This window comes from Phaethon aethereus (assembly GCF_964289735.1).
Source record: "Phaethon aethereus genome assembly, chromosome: 8".
NCBI classification, from domain to species: Eukaryota; Metazoa; Chordata; class Aves; order Phaethontiformes; family Phaethontidae; genus Phaethon; species Phaethon aethereus.
This window is the reverse complement of record NC_138584.1, coordinates 23431011-23452777: the sequence shown is the minus strand read 5'-3', so window position 1 is coordinate 23452777 and position 21767 is coordinate 23431011. Positions and strand designations below refer to the sequence as shown.

General features: G+C 50.0%; 1 protein-coding gene across 1 annotated transcript in view; it reads right to left on the bottom strand.

Annotated features, from left to right (window-relative positions):
* PTPRF (protein tyrosine phosphatase receptor type F) overlaps positions 1-21767 on the bottom strand; it is a gene marked incomplete at its 3' end in the record, with an annotated part of 252384 nt that overhangs the window by 51254 nt on the left and 179363 nt on the right. Inside the window, exons 7-12 of the mRNA XM_082002833.1 lie at positions 19369-19950; positions 18666-18799; positions 17491-17635; positions 12178-12483; positions 9069-9262; positions 2304-2330 (exon numbers count right to left, since the gene is read on the bottom strand). Coding sequence (XP_081858959.1) covers positions 2304-2330; positions 9069-9262; positions 12178-12483; positions 17491-17635; positions 18666-18799; positions 19369-19950 — 1388 coding nt within the window. The remainder of the gene's footprint in view (positions 1-2303; positions 2331-9068; positions 9263-12177; positions 12484-17490; positions 17636-18665; positions 18800-19368; positions 19951-21767) is intronic.

The following is a 21767-nucleotide window of genomic DNA, read 5'->3' as shown; positions in this document are numbered from 1 at the left end:
CATGAGGTGGAGAAGAGGCAAATGAGAAGAGCAAATACTTGTTACTGGAGTGAGCAAAAGGAGGGCACTGGGGTCAGCATCTCCAACACCAACACACTGACACACTCACTGGCTCACACTCATAGACTGCACCCAAGCACACACGTCTCGCACAGAGCCAGCAAACAACAATCACTGCTGCTCCAACACTCACCTGCCTGGTTTCAATCCCTGCCTCTAACACTTGGCTGTCCTAGGGACCCACCAGCAACCTGTGTCAGTGGCTGCATGCTCCCACGGCCTCTGCCAAGAGGGAGATCTGCTCCAGAGATGGTCCTGTCTGAAGCCAGAGACACTCTGCCACAGCAAGCCTGAGAGTAAGAGTACTGTGGAGCTGTGAACCAGAGCAAAAGCCAGTTCAGCTGGCTGCGGAAACCTCTTGGGGGCTAATTTGGGGATTTTTAAAGTTGCCTCTTGCAGCAGAGCCGCAGGGAGCACAGAGAGGCAACACAGGCAGCAGCATGGCCACACTGGGCGGGGGGCCCCAGGCGAGGAGCACCTGCAGTGCTGCAGCACCGAGTTCACCCTCCCTGCCAGACACGGCGTTGTAAGGATGGGATGGGGTCAGCACAAGGCGTTGGCACGATCTGGAGGGAAAACCCTGCACCATGGGAGGTCTGGGAGGAGGGCGAACTCGGCAGGGTGCTAGCACCCTTGCATGCTCTGGCTTCCTCTGGGCAGAAGGAGGGCATGGCTCCACACTTCAATTTGAGATCAAAGAGGGGAGCACTGCTCCTCCCTCCTGGCCTCCAGTAGCAATGTGATTTGTGCCAAGCCTGGCTGGCCAGGACTGCAAAGGAGCAAGCACAGCGAGCTCAGCAGCTCCCAGCAGCTCTCTGCGAGCTCAGGGCAGGCCTCTCTGAACTGTGTTCAATTGCGGGTGCTGTGAAAAGGACCAAGGCCATTAGCACTAATAACCGAACAGGTCAGGGAACAAGAGACAACTGGGCTGGATCGGGAGCTGTGGGAGCTTTTGGGAAGGAGGCAGAGGCTCTGAATTGGTCATTTACCCTTCCAGACAAGGAGAAGAACAGAGATGGAGAGGGTTAAGCTCGAGTCGCTGAGGACGGACAGCACGAGCACTGTTACAGACTGCTCCAGGAGTCCAGTATCTGCCTGGGGGATCCTTGCCAGCTTTGGGGGTTTAAAGGGCACCTGCAGTTGTTCTCAGAGCATAGCCAGTCTCCCGTCACTCATTCGCACTAACATGCATGCTATTAAACCTGCTGATTTCCAGTCAGCGCTGCTGGTTCAGGTTACCTGCCCAGACTTACTCATCAAAACCACTGTGTTACCATCGCGGAACCAGCCAGCCCATAGAAAAATCAACAAGCACCAACAAGAACCCCGCCAAAATCACCGTGTGAACCAGAGTCCAATCCCAACTCCGCCCCTGCAGCAGATCATGTGTGCGGGTGAGTGGACGCACAGTCCGATCGGTGCCAATGGACCCGCGGGGGAAGCACTCACACAAAACCTTGCAGACTCTGAATATCCCAAGAGAACACACTCCTCCCAAATCCATGCAAAGGGAAATTCTCACGCAAAAGCATGCCACCGGGAGCAAAGCAAGCGAGCTGGGAGGAGGGGAAGAGAGACAAGGGATGGATGAAAGAAGGTCTGATTGCGTAATGTAAACACAGTGCTGTCATGACAAAGCCACTCTGAGTGAGAATCCCCTGTATAAAGCAGGAGGAGAAATGCACTGTGCCAGGGAAACTCACAGTAGGGCACGTAATTCAATTGCTGGCTCTAAAAAGGTCATTTTCAAGTTTGTTCCTCCAAATTTGTATTTCAAAATTATGTGGGAAAAATTGGATTTAACTGTTTTAATGTGATTGTTTTCTTATTACTATCTGTGTTTCAGCCAAAGGTCATGGTCTAGAGTGTAGGTTATTTTTCATGACTACGATCAATGTGGTTTAAAGATTATATACCTAATTTTACCATGTAATTTGGTGGGCCAACTACTGCAGAAAGTAGGATGCACCTCCTGAGCTGATCACTTGAGTCTGCCTAAAACTGTACTGCAACAAGCTGGAAATACAGATTATAGGAAATGTCAATTGCTTTTCTGCATTTAGTAGCAATCTAAATGCCAATTTTCTCTGGATTTGCTGCTTGTGGAAGGTTTCACAATGTAACTCTCCAGCTTCATTAAGAGAGTGAAAGGGATGTTTTGACAGCACTGTGTCTACAAAATTCACAAATCGATTTACCAAACCCCTCTTTTCCAACCTGGAATACACACAAGTGGTACTTACATGGTCGACGGAGTCCTCAGCTCTCCACTGATGGGGGAGGAAAGGAAGGAGGAGAGAAAAATGGAGACACAGAATTTTAAGGGGCAACGTGTAGGAAGGGGATGACAATGACGACAACAGCAGGGGTTAGCCGGACTGGGTTGGGGAGATTACAACACTTACACAACACAGAGGGTCACTTGGCACAGGGTGTGCCAAGGGAAGAAATGGCATAGAGCAATTTTCTACATGCCATTAGCCTGCGCAGGAAGTCTAAGATCATTCACACAAACAGGGGCAAAGAGCATCCTTCTCATATGGATGGAGAAGTTGCCACTTTCTAACTTTGCAGTCTTTTCCCCTTTTGGCTTTGTTTGCATTTTTCTGCCTCTTCCACGAGCAGAAGCAAGAAGGGACAGCTTGTACCAACAAGGCTCTGGGGCTCACTGCTGCCCCACAAGTCATTCACAACAGTTTTGTGCCCTCATCTCCAGTCTCTGTCCTAGTGATTCTCCAGCCACCATCTCTTGTTGAGAACCAAAGACTTCAACACACAAAACAGGTGCAGGGAAGCACCAATGCAACATCTACAGAGCTTCTCTTTATCATTTGCAAGAAAATGCCCTGGGGACCTCAAAAAACTCGAGAAGTGCCATCCCTTGTAAACAGTGCAAGAGAAGCCACGATCTTGCACAGAGCTCCACACTAAGCGGCTCCTCTCCAACAGTGCTGTGCGGCTTGGAGCAAGGCTCAGACTGGTGCAGGTAGTTAGGAAACAGCTTCTCACCCCCAGTTACACAACACCAAACGGCAAACACTCATTTGGCAAGAGCAGCCCTGCAGGTTAAGACTTCTACGCACCCATTTCCCAGCAAAAGCTCACATGGATTCCCAGCCATGGCAGCTCAATTAGGGCTCTGAAGAGAGAACATGGAGGTTTCTGGCTGTATTTGGGGTTCTAAGGCATCAAAGCTGCATTGAGGTGGTGAGAATTAGCAGACCTTGGCTGCTGCCACGCATGCCCATAGCACTGTTCTTTGTGGTTGATACACCAAACGAAGGTTTGCAGAGATCACAGAGAGCTCTCTCAGCCAAGGCGATGCGTTACATCTCAGGTTACTAAATCTGCCTGGAGGAAGCACCGGTTGATGGGTTCAAGCACAGAGATGAAAGTGGAAGATAGGTATTATTGCCCCTGACTCATAGTGTGAGCCTTGGCAAGCCTTTCTTCTGAGCCTGAGCTGCCAGCTGTGAAACGGTGCTCAGATACTGACTTCCTCAGGACATCGGGAAGACCAGCTACTGCTGCTGAAGGGCCCGGGAACCTGCAAGTGCGGCAGAAGTACTAAATGATATTAAAGCTGCAAGTTGCTTTTTGTACTAAGGCTATCTGAAGTGGCTTTCACAGGCTGCAACCTATCACAGTGGCAGAGTATGCTCCTCAGCATAGGAATACATATGCTATGTATATAGATACAATAGCATATGTAAAATACATAGCATACCTTCAAAATATTTGTTATTTAATTCTCTAAATTCAGAAAGAAGCACCTATTGGAGAAATGTTCCTCTAAGATTTTATTACAGTTCACTTATTTGATGCCATGAGACTGCAGTAGAATTATCCCCCTAAACCATCTTAGAATTTAATTTCAGCGAAGAGGTCAAGTTGTCCCTAAAGACTTCCTATAAAGCCAAGGCCCTCACTAAGTATTATGATCACTAAAGGCCCTCTTTCCACACACACCTTGGTTTAGCTCAACCCAAGTCATTACTCTTGACATCCTGCCTGCACCAGGCAGCCCACACTGTGGTCAACAGCCATACACTCTGCCCTGCTGATCTAAAACATGGCAAAAGTCTCGCTACAGGAAGGATATGAGGCCTGGTAGCTCTTTCTCCCAGAAGTACACTTCTGCTCCAACACCATGTCCCTGGTGGATGGGGCCACGTGGATTGTAACACCCCAACCTGCCTCCATGTAGCTGCAGGAGCAGGTGACATCCCACTTCAATGAACAGTGGAGCAGACTGGGCTCAGGAGGCTACTGCATCTCACAGCCTCTCACACCACAGCAGGGAGTTTATCACCCACTAGGATTTTAGACCAAGCGTTTAATGTTCAGTGTCTGTTTGCTCTTATGTTTCAGTGGACTTTAATCTTGCATCAGATCAGAGTGCAAAGAAATGCCTTGAGATCTGTGCTGGAGGAATAACAGTGAAAAGCCAGGCCTGTATAAATACCCTGCTATAAATTCAGTTTAATTATGAAAATATCATCTGCAGATCAAAACATTTCCTTCTTTAAACTAGCTCAGTTGCTTCTTAACTGCTTAAGGTTGGTCAGTAAGACAAATTGATCTGAAAAGCCCAGGAGCTGTCGTAAAAAGAACTCAGACAGTGCTGTGTGCATGAGGCAGGATGGCTCAGGGAAGTGCTAAAGCTAACAGTGTGTATTTATGGCAATTCCTTAACGTTTCATTTTACACTTCAACACTGCACAGTGTAGTCATGTCTCACCAGGGAATGGCTGTTTTCCCTGACCATGGCTCTTGCAAAAGACAGATTCAAGCGCTCCTAAACAGCCCCAGCTGCGGGAAGTGGATGGCGTGGTTTTCCTGCAGATCCTTCTCCTCTGTGCTTCAGTGACTGTGGCCCAACAGTGAAACTCCAGATGTAAACTCAGGTGCTCAGCTTGTGGGATGCAGAGGGCTCCAGAACTTCACCTCTGTCCATTACTGAAATGCCTCTTGGAACAAAACCGAAAGGCATCGTCCACTTACGAATGAAAGTACATCTCACCTCCACGCCAGACTCTTACCTAGAGGAGTACACATGCATGAGGAGTTCTTCCAAGTAGATTCACATAAAGATCCTTTACTATCACCCAGTGAAAGAGGGAGGCTGCACATTCCTCTGTGTTATGCCTGGGGTGGGCACTGCCCAGGGAGAATAGGAGTCTCTGCTTCCCCTTTCTCCTTTGATTTCAATCCAACAGCTTGAAGTGCTTGCCGTTACTTCTTCCTGCTCTTCTGGAGCAAGCTGGTGGGACATGCACTCGGTCTGCATGCTGGATGGAGAAGAGCCACCTGCGAAGACCACACAATCTTCCTGTGAGCCTGCAGCCCTTCTTGTGGGCAGCACACCTATCCTCTACCATGACTATGTTTGCAGAGCAGGAGGAGGAAGTGACAGGAGTCTCTCCTCCACCAACCTTGACCTCCTTGTACCCAGCTGTACCCAGCCAGCTCCCAGCAGCAGAAGCACTGCAAAACTCTCTGGGCAGGCTGGATCTGCAGGGGGCTGTAAGCAGCAAGGCTAATGTGCACGCCACATCCCCAAAGCAATGCAGGCAGCAGAGGCTCCCTGGCAAATATGCTGCATAGTTGAGCGCAGGAGCGATTGTCGAGGCCACATTGCAGCATGGGGAGAAAGTCCCCCCTCAAGATGATCCCAGTCTGGGTTCAGGACAAGCAGACTGGGAGCAAGACACAAAGGATCAACAGCTAGATTCACGCAGGGTCTAGCTGCCTGTCTTGGAAAAGAGCAAACAAGAGTCACGCCTGCACGGGAACTTGAACAGGAAGGCCTGTCCTCCCCTGGCTCTGCTGCCTCCTTTGTGCCTGGTGCTCCAGAGTCAGCACTGCTGCCTGGCACTGCTCAGCACGGAGCTCTGTGGGGCACACAGGACTGGGGCCTGGGAAGGGATGGAGGGGATCAAGCCCACTCTTCCTCCTGACGCACTGCAGCTGCCCAGGGATTGGAGACCAAGGAAAACAGGTGAGCCCCTGCCCTCCCCTGGAGAACCTAATGCTTGTGCCCCACGGCCCTGCTATCCTCCCACAAGTTGGTGAGGACTTGTATGAGAGTGGTGGAGTGCAGCTGAGACCCTGCACTGGTGCCCCTGCTCCTTTCAAAGGTGCGTTCTCAGTGCTTGGATGCGTTTTGCACAAGACTCAGAGCACAGAAATGAATCTTCTGCCATCGCCCACCATGGGACCTGGCTGAGCCGTGGCAGGCAGGGCCTGTGCAGGAGGTGGTGCAGGTATCTGACCCAACTCTGCTGTGATGCACATGCTCCCCCTGGGTGCTCCTCCACAGGGCATGATCACATTTGCTTGTCCATCAGTCTGTCAGTAGGAGGTGAGAGCTCAGACTGGAAGGCATAGAGAAATCTGATGGAGGTAATCTGCCACAGGTGCAAACACAGAGGGGAGGGAGAGGCTTCAGCTCCATCGCAGGACCTTCCTAACAACTGATTACTCTCCCTAGGCAGGAGTCTGTAAAATAAAATGTGATGTCTCCAGCACCAGGGCCCCCACTTCTCTGATGATGTTTTAGTCCTTTCCACTCAAATGGTTTTGAAAACTCCAAATCTGTATTATCTGCATAGCTAACATCTCCATTCCTTTCCCTTTTTCCTTTCATCTTCGTTTACTCTCTCTGTATTTGTCATCTTCAATCAGCAAAAATCATGAATCAGCTTTAATACCGGTGTCTTCATACCATCTGCAGAAAGCAGATTATGTGGTACACACCTACTCAAAATTAGCTGACAGCATGGCTAGGCAAGAGGAGGGGCTCTGCCTACATGTCCAGAGAGTTTCTTCTCTGACCCCAGGTTTTCAATCAGTTTAATTCTCTCCTTCTGCACTGGTATAAATGTTTATAAATGTTTATGAGTACTGAACCGTGGCTATATTCTGTCCATCTTCAACCTGTGACCTTCAGGGACAGGTGCTCCAGTGAATCTTTTTGTTTTCTTCCATAGAAAATAACTCTTCCAAGACTACTTGTTAAAGTTTGATGTGGCTGTTTGCAAGACACACACTGCTGTACTGAAAGATGGCCTCTCTTAGAGGGTTCTTCAGCTTCTGGAGCAGATGTATTTCATCACAAGCACAGGTCATGCTTGGCTTCTCACTCTTTCAGGAAATAAAGATCTCTTCTGCCAAGTCAGTAAAACCTCCTCCCTGCAGGGTCAATCATTAGTTTATCCCAAGAGTGACATGACTCCCTCAGAGCAGTCACTTTTCTGCAACTATCTTTTGGCCTTCACTTCTATCCAAAGATTACAGTGGATGAGTTCAGCACCATACACACCAGAGAAAAAAAAAAACCCAAACCACAGCGACCAAAAACTTTCCCACATAAATTCACCAAATATGAAAGACTGGTAAGTGGTCTGACAGGGCAGGAAACTTCAAGCAACCTGCCTCCTTGATGCACACATTCAAAATAATGCAAAATCCAGCACTCCTTGGAAAGCTTCTGGCTCTGGCATCCTCATTCCTGCACATTAGAATGGGGTTTCTCTTTCTGAAATGTATGAGTAAGGAGTGAAAGCAGAACTGGCTGGGCAAGTGTAAAATATTTGAAAATACCAACCAGAGCAACATTGCCAACTTCACCCACCTATGCTTGGGACCAACCCATTAACTCCAAACTCCAGCTGAACAACACAGCATCAATTGTTCAAACAACACAGAAGATTATATGAAGAATAAATGAAGGGCAGTAAGATGGTTTTCTAAAATAAGGCAACGTATGAAACATAAACACAGATGTGCCCCAGACAACACTGCAAGGACCCTCAAAGCATTTTCTCTCTTTAAAGTTTTCCCTTTCCACATTATTACTGAATTTCATCCTTCAGAATATGAATGGGGAGTAAAGCCGCTACTGTGCACTGCACTCCCCACTGACAAACGTATAAATGATTCACAGCTGCATTCAGGAGACAGATCAATTAATCGTTGCAGCTCTCCAGTATTTATATTGGGCATCATTCAAGCAAGCCAGCTCTGAATCGATTACTCATCGCTTCCAACAGCAGTAGATCCTGTACTTCATTTATACGATTATCTTTGTTGAGAACAGCATGGGTCATGCAGTATGAAGGACCCTTGCTTCAAAGAATAGTTGTATTTCATCGGACAGGGTACCAAACTTCCCTGGACCCTGGGAAAGACCAACTATGCATTGTTGGGTTGAGCAGAGTGCATAACCATGCCTGGAGCACTGTGTGGGAACTGGGCCTCAGCTCACAGCTGGTGATGTATCCAGGAGATCACATAAATATGAGTAGATTGTTGCATGGGGACTGCAGAGGGCAAATAATTTACAGACGATGTGGGCCTACACCTCACTTTTTCCGTGCCACCCCCGGCACCCGCAGCCTTTCCCAGACTCTGTTGGCTTCGCCTACAGTTTGGTTTCAAGAGGCAATGCAAGGTCAAGACCCTGCCTTGCAAAAGCAGGAGGGAAGGGAGGCTTTGCTGAGCCAGAGGAGGGCTGCCCTGTCGGGTGTGCTGTGCCCACCCAATGATGGAGAGCCACCCCTGCGCCGCACAAGCAGGCAGCACCCCGGTGGACTCTGCTGAGAGGGAAGCTTCGCCTTGAACATAGTCAGCAGCATGAAAGAAGCAGACTAAAGGCTTATTTAAAACTCTCCGACAGTTTATAACCTGACTGGCAAAACACAATTTGCTCCAGCTGGAGTCTGCACAGGGCAAGGCAGGCAGGCAGAGGTACATGTTGGAGAAGGGGTAAGAGAGGAGCATCGTCTAATACATCATCTTTCCTACAGCAGTCCTTTCCTGATTAAACGTTTTACCCGTTTGTAAGCCACAGTTTAGCGGTAAACTGTTCACCGTGCTCAGGCAGGGTTCAGTCCCACACTCTGGAGCCGCAAGAGGAGGCCAAGAAACACTCAGATCCAGCCAGCCTGGCCCTCTGAGAAGAGGGAAGGTGCCATGCCCGCCAGCCCGTGGTCCCCACACTGTACCTGTGCTTCCGACAGCATGACGTCCTTGATCACTGGCTGCCCCCGGGGCTCGTTGTTTTCCAGCTTCACGTATGTAACCTGGTACCCGCGGATCTGCCCGTGCTGCTTGTTGGAGATGGGGAGCTTCCAGCTCACCCGGATGGCAGTTGAATTCACAGACTCTACCTCCACCTTTCGTGGTGGGGCACTGGGCACTGTAACACACACAGGACGGACAGTTAGCAGGTACTACACAACCGCCGTCAGCTACGTCTCAGTCCTTTGCTATCTTTCCTCCACCTCATTGTAAGGATGGCCCTGCTGGTTCCCTGTACCTGCCCAGGAGGTCAAACTGCAGTTTTCCAGCATGACCATATCCCCGACCCTTTCCCAGCATCCAAATATTTTTGCTACTTTCGGTAGGAAAGAGCATGACTGTGACATGCAGGAGCACCCCTAATAAAAGCCACTGTGCTGGACCAGACCCAAGGTCCTTCTATCCCTCTCCTGTCTCCAGCAGTAGGGGAGCAAGGAATCATACAAGAATATAGCAGAATATAAAGAATATGGTAACCACCTGCAGCTCAGGGTGCCCTGCGGCAGATGCAGGAGTTTTGAACCCTTCTTTGTATCCTGCCTGTCACAGCAGCTCCTGTCAGATCCCTCTGTGTACTTATAAACACAGTCCAAGAGCCCCAGGTAGCGTGACTGGGCACCAAGCCTGCCTTGCCGGGAGCCCTGGTACCTGCCACCAGCCAGAATGCACACGCACTCCTCCCCTGTGACAGCAAGAGGTTAATGAGGGGGAAAAGCACCATCCTAAAACAATAACCCAGAGCTCAGAGACAGCAGTCATTGAACTCGGCCAGATAAAGGGGCCCATGGGGATTGTGACAGCTCTGGGGACTGTATTTCATGCATGGCTAGCTGAATGCTTTTTGATAATAAAATGAAAAATTACATTGCCCAGAAAATATCAATTTTCTTGCAAGGTGAGGCCCGTTTAAAAATGTATTTATACCCTATTTACCATTTGGAAAAATTACCTCCTTATTACTTTTTGCTCTTGCACTGACTGTGACAAAAATGTCAATGCTAAAAAATTAGCCTCTCAGTTGCTCCTGGAAAGCTCCTCTCAGGTGAAGCAGCTGGGAGCAGAGACATGCACTCCCTGTGGAGGATACCACTGCTGCAGAGTGCCCAGTACCCAAGTGAAGGTCCTGGGCTCCATCCTAGCACCTTTACTGCAGGACGACTGCCTGGGAAAATCCAGGGGTTTGGGACCCTGTATGCCCCAATGCTCAACACAGCAAGAAATAATCAGTATTAGATAATTAGGGATGGATAGCTGACAAGCAGACATAATGAATATTGCTATTTCAACCAACTAGATGGGAAGAAACAGCTACCCAGCAGGTAAACACAGTTTTTAAGCCGCAGGGCAATTCATTATTTTCCCCAGATGTCCTTCTTAATTGTAGATAATTAAATAAAATAGAGAAAGGAGGAATGGAGCATTTTAGCACCATGAGGCCAGCTCAAGGTATGGGAATGGAGGGGGCTGTGCTTGAATAGTTACCACCTTCTGGCTGGAGCAGCCTACGCTGTAATCCACAATTCACTTAGTGCAGTGACCTTGCACAAGCCACAGGGCTCTCCTGCCCTAGCAAGACACCTGCCCACACACACAGTTGGGAGTCCAAGCGAAAAACAAGATCCTCCCTGAGAACCAGATGGAAGCTGTGTGTCAAGCTCTGCTGGCAAGAGAAGGCGGGAAGCCTCGGCAGGACACAATACGGGGATGTCGCGGGGACATGAAAAGCTGTGAATGTGAACAGACCACAGTGTTTCGAGGAATGCTATCCCATCCCATTATGGGAAGTATGTGCTGCATCTGAGACAAACAGGGGAAGTTCAATTTGTTCTCAGATCACAGTTTAGCATTTTTTACTCCTTCATCATGGGTATCTACTGAGCATCAGCATGTTGGACGGATATGAAATCACTCCTGACATCTGAGCTGGAATGTCCAACCATGGTGTCCGAAAACTAACTGAGAGAGCTTGTTGCGACATTTCTGGGGTAGCAGCTTCCCCTGGGCTACAACTCTGCTGAATGAGAACTGAAGCAAACAATACAGGCAGCAGGACACACACAGATGTGTGTGCCAGCCCAGGAATGCAGTCAGCGAGCATTCCCAGACACCACTTCCAGAGCCACAGAGACGTGGGCGACAGCAGCAGCCCATTTAGGGAAACTGTAACATGTCTGGTTTCAATTTGTTACGCTGCCTGGGCAATGCAGACATCACCCTTTCTTTGCCTGGATGCTGCCTCTCTTTCTTCTTCCATTAAATCTGCAGCTTCTGGGGTCAGCATGAAGCCATGGAAGCTCCTGCCGTCACCCTGAGCTCTGGCACTTTCAAAGGAAATGGCCTAAGTCATGATGACATAACTGACAGCCCTGCTAATACAAAGCAATTTCTCTTTAAAGCTGTCGTATCCAGTAAAGTGTTCTGTACATGCAATATTCTGACTCTTGAGCAGAAGAGCAGATTTATATAAGCTATGGCTTGCCTGGAAGCCGGGGCAGGAAGCAGCTTTCCTGCGGTATCTACAAGTTTCAAATGGATTTCTTTTCCCCTCTTTAGTTTGCTGGATTTCAGGTCAACAAGTAAACTTTAAGTCCCGATCTCACAATGTGAGAGAAACCTTCGGCTGGGAGAACTCACGTTACCTTCGGTAAAATAGAAACCACCATTATCAAACACTAGAAAGCCAAAATGGCAAAGCAGTGTAATGCCTCCTTATGTGCACTGGAAGCACTGCTAGCACACACAGGACCCTTATGGGACCATGCTGGGACATCAGACCCACAGCCTGGAGGCAACCATTGTATCAGAGCACGGGTCAAGAGAGCAATTCCCCTATCCCACTCCAGGGCAACCATGGAGACCCACTCCCTGGAGCAGCTGACCAAAGCACTGCTCCTGACAGCCTCTGGGCCTGCTTGAAAAGCACTCCCAGGACAATATCCCCGCTCCCTTCCCCCCAACTTTTCCAGAAACTCAGCTAGGAGAGTCCTGGTTACCCCAAGGCAGTAGCTGAAGGAGCTGTTCAGTAACACCTACCATCCTCGTCAGTGCGCACGTGCACAGGGATGCTCTCCGGTCCTGGCCCCACATCCGTGTGAGCCCTTACCCACACCTTGTACTCGGTCCATTTCTCCAGGTCCTTGATCTCCCAGCTGGAGTGCTCCCGTCCAATGCCATCCACCACATGCTTGGTGTTGTCATCTCCTTCCACTGCCTGGTACGCAATGGAGTACTGGGTGATGACCCCATTGCGGCTCTGGGCAGGTGGTGGCACCCAACTTACCCGGATGGTAGTGGAGCTGGTGCTTACACACTCGACTTCTTGGGGTGGGGCGGAGGGGGCTGGGGATAAATAAATGAAGTGGGGAGATGAAGGGAAATGAGTGGAAGGACAAACCAAAACGCACAGGGAACTTTTACCCAGCCAACTGAACACTGAACATAACACATGGAAATTCAGCCAGTAGCTTCCTGGACAACTGCCTGCCTTCCTCGCAGATCAAAGATGGCACTAGGGGCAATTTGTGTTTGAAAGCCTAATGAACAGCACAGAGACAGAAGCACTGTTCTGCATCACAGAACACCTCTTCTCAAAGCAGTTCTGGACGCTCACTTTACCAAACACAACAAATGGCAGTAAAGGAAGGGGCGGGAGGGAGAGAGAGACTGGTAGGGAGAAGAAAGATGCTTTCAGTGAAGATCTGAAGCAGATGGAAACCAGAAGAGGCAGGAAGCTGCAGAAGGCAAGAGTGGCAGAAGGGGAAGCTCACACACCAGATTGCATGAAGGCTTGCAAAAACCCGCTCCTAGACAAGCAGAGGAAACAACAGAGGGCACGGAAAGCAGGTGACTAAGGGTGGCTGGAGTATGTCCAGGCAGGGTTTGAAATCACGACCATCAGCTGTGAGCAGCACTCTGACCCAGGTGGGAGCCAGGAACCATGTGGAAACAGGAGATAACATGATTGTGCTGCTTTGCATGTGTTCCTAGTACCTGGGACTGACTGCTTCATGCCTGCAAACTGGTTACCTGACTCAGTAGCTCACTTGCCTACGGAGCTCTACAGGGGAAGGCAGGCAGGTCTTGTCCCCTCCCAGGCAAAGAAACACCTGCAGTTTGTGTTAACTTCCAAGCCCCAGCAATGTTAACTGGCCACAGCAGGAGGAATGGGATCTAGGCAGCAGATGCTTCTCATCGGGGTGAGGAACAGTTCCCTCCACACAGCACTGCTGGGGAAGAGCAGTGAAACAAATCTTGGGGTCGGGAAGAGAGGGACCAGGAAAGGAGAGGTGCCCAAGGGCTGTGGCAACCTTGCAACAGGACAGCAGTTCTGCAAGGCAGGAGAAGGGAACGAAGTAGATGAGTGCCCTGGAGATGCTCTGCTTCATCCAGGACCCTGGCAGCATGGGAGCCCTCTCACAGCAGCAGCAGCCGCCTCCTCTCATTTGGCCTCACTGCCCAGGGATGCTGCAGACATACAGAGTACATGGTATCTTGCTTTGCCACCGCAGGTGAAAGGCCACTTCCATTCTTCACTGCAACCTAAAAACGCCTGAAAAAAACCCGATGCCCTTCCCAATGCCGCAGTCCTTGAAGCCGTTAGTGCACCAGAGCCAGGCTGCCAGAGGCACAGACTTCAGCCTGCCTGCTCATTGCCCGTGCAAAGGCAAACACAACCTACATTACCCTCCCCCAGCAGGGACTTCAGATAATTAAAGCACCCAACAACTGTGCCTTGGCTTTGCTGGGCACAGGATGGCAGTGGGAGAAGATTTGGGAAAGCTGGGGACAGCAGGGCCTCACAATGCCACTGGTGACCTCTGCTTGCTGGGGACAAGGCCTACTGGCTTGCAGAGGCAGTCACAGCCTGCATGTAACTCCTAGTACCCGCTTCTGTGTGCGGGGAGCAGGGCCCATCCCTGATGCCTGCGTTGGGGTGGCTGGAGAGAGCAAAGATGGAGGGAGAGCAGGCAGTGATGGAGCTGGAAAAGATGACGCCCAAGCAGAGTCGAGCTGCTGCTATGGGAGCTACACTGGAGGAAAGAGAAGTCAAAGCAGTGCGTGGAAGCAATCACTTGCCTATGTGAGGGAGGCAGAGCGGGAACGGCCCTGCCATCTGGTATATCGGAAGGGAGTAGGGGTAGAAAATGAATCCTCACACTCTTTTGGTTAATCAGCAGAGAAGTGGCAGGGAAGAGTAGGAAGATATAGCACCAAAGCAACACCAAGAGTGAATTCAAGGAGGGCATAAGGTAGACACAGTGCGTGATGGCATCCCTCAGAGAGGACAGGTGAGGCATAAGGAGCTTTGCATGCCTTTCCTTTGCCACCGTCTGCAGAGAGGCCCTTCACAGAAGAGACTTGCTCTGGCTTTGGGCCTCCATAGCATCCCTTGGGATGCAGCAGTGAGCTCCTTCTCCAAAGGCAGCTTTGGCTGGCAGCGTGGGCAGGTCAAACGTTGGCTGTTGACTGGGTAAGAGTCACACACACAATGTGCAAGGCAAAAACTCAGATTAACACTTAAAGAAAGCAAAAAAACTTGGTAACATGAGCAGGATCAAATTAAAATGCACAAGGAGTGGAAGCGTCTCTCTTGGGGCCAGCAAGAGCAGACTAGGTGGCCAGCATGCACCCACACACGCAGATGTACCCACATGCACACTGTGCAATCCTCTGCTGCCTCCAGGCTACTCACACCAGCCTCCCTGACAGCCCACAGCAGTCTTGTGCACCCATCCAGCTCACCTACTCCCTAAGCTAGGGAAAAGGCAGCCTCAAGACCCACCTTCATATTTCAAGTGAGAATAGCATTTTAACGCTGAGGCCTGATGGGCACAGAGCTGATGCTCCTCTTCTGCATCATACTGCTTGCCTTGAGGCACTGCAGACTCCTGGAAAACTCCCCTGTGCTCCTCAGGCCCTCAAAGCAGCATTGCTTGTACTTTTTGCAGGGTAACCAGCAACTAAGCAAGCAGCTTAGCAGAGAAGACAGCTCAGAAGGCAGCTGCCTTCTCAGGAGATGGGGTCTGAGCTGTGCTGCTGGAAGGGTGCAAAGGGGCACTGCATCCCTCTGGCCTTTGTGGATAAGCACCCCTACCACTCCTGAGCAGGGATGCCACAAGAAATGCCCAGCGGCAGCAAAACAAATGCCCTTCTCCAGCCCATCAGTGACTCGTTAGCGATGATATGCTTCCAACCTTACCCTTGACTGGTTGGTTAGGGCCAGGAATATAGCCTGAAGACAGGCTCTTTGGAAAGCAGGAGTCTGTCTGCTCCTGCAGTTTGTGTTCCACCTGAACATGTCAACCTCTGAGATCTAACAGCCTTTCCCAAGGCAACCAGATGGAAGAGTGCAGGAAGGAGACCAATTTGAAGCTGGGAGCAACAGTCTTTCTAGATAGAATAAGGCCACAGGGGACTGATACCATCATCTAACGTGAGGTGTTGCTAAGTGCAGAGCAAAGAATTTCTGCCTGGAAGTTGTGCATTGTGCACACAACTTCTGCCAAGCTAAAGCAGAGCTTTCTGAAAGGCCTACTTGACTTTGAGACCTCCAGTACCCAAGAATCCACCCTGCCCTGGCACTGTTCAGCCAGTGGTTTGTCACCCTCACTGAATAGCCCAGTAGTAACTGCCCAGGACTTTTCTCACAGAATAGAGTGCCATCAGAAATCTTCTCAAGTAGAGGCATGGTAAAACAAGACCCAGTCACTTGGATAAATCAAAAAACTCTTAGGTCCCTCAATGTGAGGAGGGTTTCACTGGTCAAACCAAGGTATTCCTGCGGCTTTTGGCCAAATCTCTTCCAACCTGTCCACATCTCTCTTACTAAACAGAGGCAGAACCAGTCAGCTACTGCTCCACTGGCCAGCGAAGCGACAACCTCAAAAACAGACACCGGTACGAGATCCTCTGTGAGGGGGGAGTAGGTCATGGGAAGATATCTGCCTTGAAGAGTCCACGAAACAAAGGTTTGTCTTACTTGGACTGTTGTGAGACTCTGAAGGACTCATTTATGCATGGAGCTGTCTCTGATTAAGTGTGTTCAAGGATAAGAGCATCCACTGATGGAATTAATTTAAGTGGCAGGAGAGTTGCTTCAACCTTTGCCTATCAATACAAAAGCTATCTGAAATAGGCATACAAATCCCCACACTCAGAATTTCTTCTCAACATTCAAATATTTATAACTGCATGATCCAAACCTCCCTCCATTTTCATACCTGTCTGTCATGCAGCACTAAGACACCATTAGCTCACTTAACGAGGTGGAGGAATTCCTGTGACTGATATGTTAATGAAGCTGAGTATTCCTCAAAGAGAAGGTCGTTCCAATAGTGAGCAGAGCTGCTCTTCCCTGCCTGAGCTCCCTTTCTAATGGCCATCTCAGGCTCTCAGCTGCTGTGCATACTGGCACCCTCCCTGCAGGGAAGGCTGGCTGCCTTTGCCAACTGCTCACCCCACATAGCTAGTAAATCCCAGACAGACGGTGCTAACGGAAATGTCTTTTTCCCCCCTTTTAATGCTCTTTGCATAATGGCAAGCCCAAAAATCGTTAGTGAAAACGAGCTTATTGCAGGGCCCTTTGATAGCCCTAATCTGCTTATGCACAGCACTTTGAGCTGCCAATCAGAGCAACGCAAACTCCTGCTCTGTGACCACATGGGGCAGAGCAAGGATGAAAGTGATATTGCCTGGGTCATCTCATTATCTAGCCTCTCTGTTAACTCTGCTGCAGCTTGTTCTGGTTTCCCCTAGTGCTGCAGTCCCAGTAGCAGCACATGCAATCCAGGCAAACAGCCACTTTCCCATACTGACTCCTCCAGCTGCCTCATGGCCACAGGCACATCTGGCCTCATAGGATGCTTCACCTTGCAATCAAGTGTATGGACCACTTAAGGACCCCTGCAGAAGCAAGGCAGCTGGAATGGGAGTAAAGGGGTGACAGTCATTTGGAGGCAAACACCCATATCCTGCCTGTCCAGACAGCTTGTCTGCATGGGAGTGAATTCATAGAGATGCACAAGCCCACTCAAATCAATCTCTCCAAAGCAATTTCCCAGCCTGTTTCACTTCTCCATCAGTTTTTATGAATCTACCCTTAGGGAAAGACAGCATGATCAAAGGGACATGAAGAAAGAACTTACCACTTGGGTGCAACCCCTCTGCCAAAGAACCCTGATCCAAAACCCCAGCTGACTTTCCCCCTTACACCCTTTAGCAAACTGCATGCCGGCGGCATCCCTGCAGACCCGCAAGGGCAGAGGCACCGAGATACTCCGTGCCCAAGCGATGGACACAGGACTGCTTTTGCTTTGTCTTCAGTAGTGCAGGCTGTCAGAAACTTACTGGATTGGGCAGTTCGGGCTTCGATCATGGGGGTGTAGACTCCTACTCCCAGCTCTGAGCGGGCACCCAGTCGGAACTTATACAGCGTGTCTGGTTTGAGACCTTCCACAGCGTATGAGGAGGTTGGGTCAAACTCCACCTTTTGCTGGCAAATAAAGGGAAACACGGATTATTTGGTGTAGCTGGAGACTACAGAAAAGCTGTCGCTCAGCTCCCAATGCCAAGGGAATAGGCAGCCTCATCACCCATTCTGGTCCCACAGAACGTCACAGCCATGCTGCCAAACCTGCTGCAGTCCTGCAGGACTCCAAGGCATGGAGCTTCCTGGGTGAAATACAAGGACTCTGCAAGGAAGCAGACCTCTCTGACAGCCAGGTTATGTTGCTGGTGTCCAGGCTGCACTCACTGCCTGACACCTTTGTGGGAATGCTGAGTCTAGCTATACAGTTCAGGGGAGGGGCACAGGACATGTGAGTTGGTTTCCTCCCAACACACAGTGTCTGCCTGTGAAACACAGTAAAGCCCTTGTCCTGGAGCAGTCAGGATCCCTAATGCACCTAAACAGTGCTGGTAAAGAAATTGTTTTGCCACCACTTCACCTGGAGGGCACTTATTTCTGGCAGTTCTCTTGCCACTATAAACACAGGAGGAGGAGAGGACCAGGGGACACTGATGCTGCCATGGCACGGTTCTCACTGTGCTGCCTGCAGCCAGCACTACTTTTGATTTATTTAAAGCTGGACTTCTGACAGTGAATGTGGAAGGGCTCTCTCTAGGCCACCCTCAATCTGCTCCTTAAGTGTAACCAGTCCTGGAGCTGCACACACATTCTGGAGGACATTTCAGACCCACCTGGAAGCCCTACTGGCCTGCACAACTGTTTAAAGGCACCAGCAATAAGGATGCTTCAGGGATGGTGTCATGTTATTCTGGAGCCTTTCCAGTTCCAAACCAGTCACTAGCTACTTTGCTGGCCATCAAACAAGCACTGCTGAGGTCACTTACACAGAAGCCAGATAGAGATTGCCGTATTCCTATCACACACCCATGAGACAGAAGAAACATGGAGAAGAAACAGTCACATTGCCACCCTAGCTCAAGCAGCCACCCTTCCCAAGCTGCTGAATTGTGATGTCTGGCGCCGAGTGCTGCTAATGCAGAGGCAGGATCCTCACCTGAGTGCCATCCTCCCCTTCCCAGTACAGCAGCTCATACTTGGTAATGCGCTCCTGAGAGGCAGGCAGCCATGTCAACAGGATGCGGGTATCAGACTCTGCTTCTGCCTGGAAGTCAGCCGGCTGGGCAGGAACTGGGGACCAAACACATTGTTAGTGCCAGGAGGCAGAAGCAGGGAGAGGACTTGCACAGCTTCGCAGAGCCTGTGTTTCACCTTGTGAGGATCCTCTCTTATTCCTTCTGGACCCTCCCTCCTTCCCTGTCCCCTGTACTGTGTTCTTGGAACAACCCAGGCAACAAGGAAGCACCTCTGGGACCCAGGCAGGTGACTACGGGAATCATGCTCGCTTCCAGCCCCTGACTGCATTCCAGCTCCTTCCTTCCACATGTGTACTCAGACCCTAGAAGGGCCTGGCACAGTTACATAGGTGCCAACATACATGTCCAGGAACTCATGTCACATTTTTAGCCACTGTATCCCAGAGAAAACCATGGTTTGTGTTACTTGTACATAGATTGATAGCAACTCCCCATGACAAGCTGACAGCTTAAATCTGATGGCTGTGGGGCATGGATGACACTCTGACATGCAACTATTTGAGCACCAAGTGCAGTTGTGATGCTTGCTGCAGATCAGACACACAGCGGAGCTGCACACCACTGGGGTGGACACCAAACTGCGGAACCTCACTCCATACATACCTCCTTGCTGTGTTTTGACCTGGATGATGTCCGAGGGGGGCCCGTCGCCCACCGAAGTAAAGGCCAGAACACGGATGCTGTACGTGGTCCCTGTGATGAGGCTACCCACGGTGGTGAGATGGCTGTCATCAGTGTTGTGTTTCTGCCACATGCTCAAAGGCAGATGCGGGTCGGTGGTATAGTAAACACGGTACCCTCGGATCTGTCCATTTGGCTCCTCCGGCTGCTCCCACTGGACCAGCATGGTACTGGCACTCAGCATCCGTGCCTGGACTTTGAGGGGTGGACTTGAAGGGGCTTGCTCTCCTGTCCGGGCCTCAACCAGCTCACTGGGGGGACCCCTGCCAATGTTATTGACTGCGATGACCCGGAACTCATACTCCGAGAAGGGGCTGAGCCCACCTATGCTATAGCGGGTTGTTGCCACGCCATCCACCTCCTGGAACTGACCCTCCAAGGATTTGGGCTTATACTGGATGACGTAATATGAAATCGGGTCGGAGTTGCCTGAATCCCAGGTGAGGGTCACGCTGGTAGCTGTCGTTTCAGTCACTAATGGCTCTGTTGGAGGTTTTGGCAGTGCTGCAATTGGAAGGCAGAGAGGTGTGATTTAAATAATTCAGTCAGCTCAAACCCTGCAATGTGCATGGGGATAAAAATGGAGCTGCCACCTCCCATTAACATTCTTCTTTAAAAGGCAGAAATCATTTCATACTCTAGAACATGCATTTTTATATTACCATATATTGCTTGAAGTGGTTCTTAATGGAAGGATAAACAGAGCAATCATGTTATTAGACGTGCTTGACGCACTTACCAGCAGCAGGCTAAATAAAGGTAATTCAACAGGGATGCAGGAATGTTTCTGTCATGGGGGTTCAGCTGGCAGTGGGAAGGTGCTTGCTGGGCTGGGCTGGCCACAGAAGCCAGGTGTACAGCTGATTTACAAAGGGATACAGTAAAGCGATCAGAGCACCACAGGTAATCTGGAGCTATGCTCCTGCTTCCACAGAGACAGCATCTTAGGCCATAGGGAGTTCATGGACAGTGCTGTTAGATGGGTTGATGGGGGAATGCCTTGTAAGTATTACAGTGCATGCAGGAGGGATACAGCCAGAGAAATTACCAACTTTCATATCCACTATTTCACTTGGTGGTGTGTCAAACTGCAACCAGACAATAAACTGTTACACAAGAACTCTGTGACACTGACATCTCTGAAGAATGCAACTACTGCAAGCAAACATTTCCAGATTTGCCATTTTACCAAAAGAAAAACAAAGAGAATGTCTGTGCGTGAGAGAGATTTGCAGTGTACACAAATACTTTAAGACAATGACTGAATTAAAGTCTACAGTAAGTTTAAACCTCCTACGAATCACTTTAGTTAAAGTCATTAGTGACTTGTAATGCAGCTGTGCTTGACAAGGAACTAGGAAAAATCCTCAGCCCAAGTTAAGATCCTCAAGTACTTCATTCTTTGGCAAAGCCATCAGGTTTCCAGCTTCCACATGGTTCAGCTGAGGAGGGCAGGCTCTTTAGCACAGGAGCATGCCTGCTCCAACTGCCAGGGAGGATGTCTTTTCCAGTGCTACTGCAACATGAACACTGAGAAAATTGATGAGGGCTCAGCTGGCATGGCAGGGAAGATCATGCAACCCACAACCAGACACCACTACCCATGGCAGATCCAGGGAGGGCAAACACATCCCACCCACTATTACAGCCTGAAGCAACACATTTCCTAGAGCATCCACAAAATTGGCAGCCTCCCTCAGGCTTTCAAGGACTCATCCACCCTCTCCTTTGGAGAGCTACAAGCTTGACCCTTGCCAGCTGGGTGTGCAGCCTGCATGTGAGCAAGGGGCAGGGTCTTGTACCTTTGATGCATTTACTGCCATCAGCTCTGTGTCATCTGGCTGCTTCTGTCTGCCCTGCAAATGGTTTACTTTCCAGCAAGCACAGGAGAAGCAATGTTGGGTGAAGGAGTTAGGGACAGAGGCAGTAAGATATCCAGAGTGAAGGTGCAGAAAAGACAGAGAAACAAGGAGGAAGGCAAAAGAGCTGAGCAGACGGCTCCCTGTCCTGGAGGCCTCTGCAGTCCTGGGGTGACAGTGGGCATCACGTCAGCCAAAAAGGGAGCGAGGCAGTGTTGTCCCAGGTACAAGGAGGTAGATATTGGGAACCATCAGTGCAATGGTGCAGCTCCCACCTCCTCCCTCCACATCCAAACCACCTCCCCATCATGCCTCTTTCTTCTGTACACTCTTGTACTATAACTAAGGCAACCCCTGCTCTGTAAGAAGATGGGGGGTGGAAAAGGTACGGACTAGCAGGCACTGTGAGTGAAGGGAGCAGTGTGCAGCTAAGGTTAAAAGCATCTTCTGACTAGCAACAGG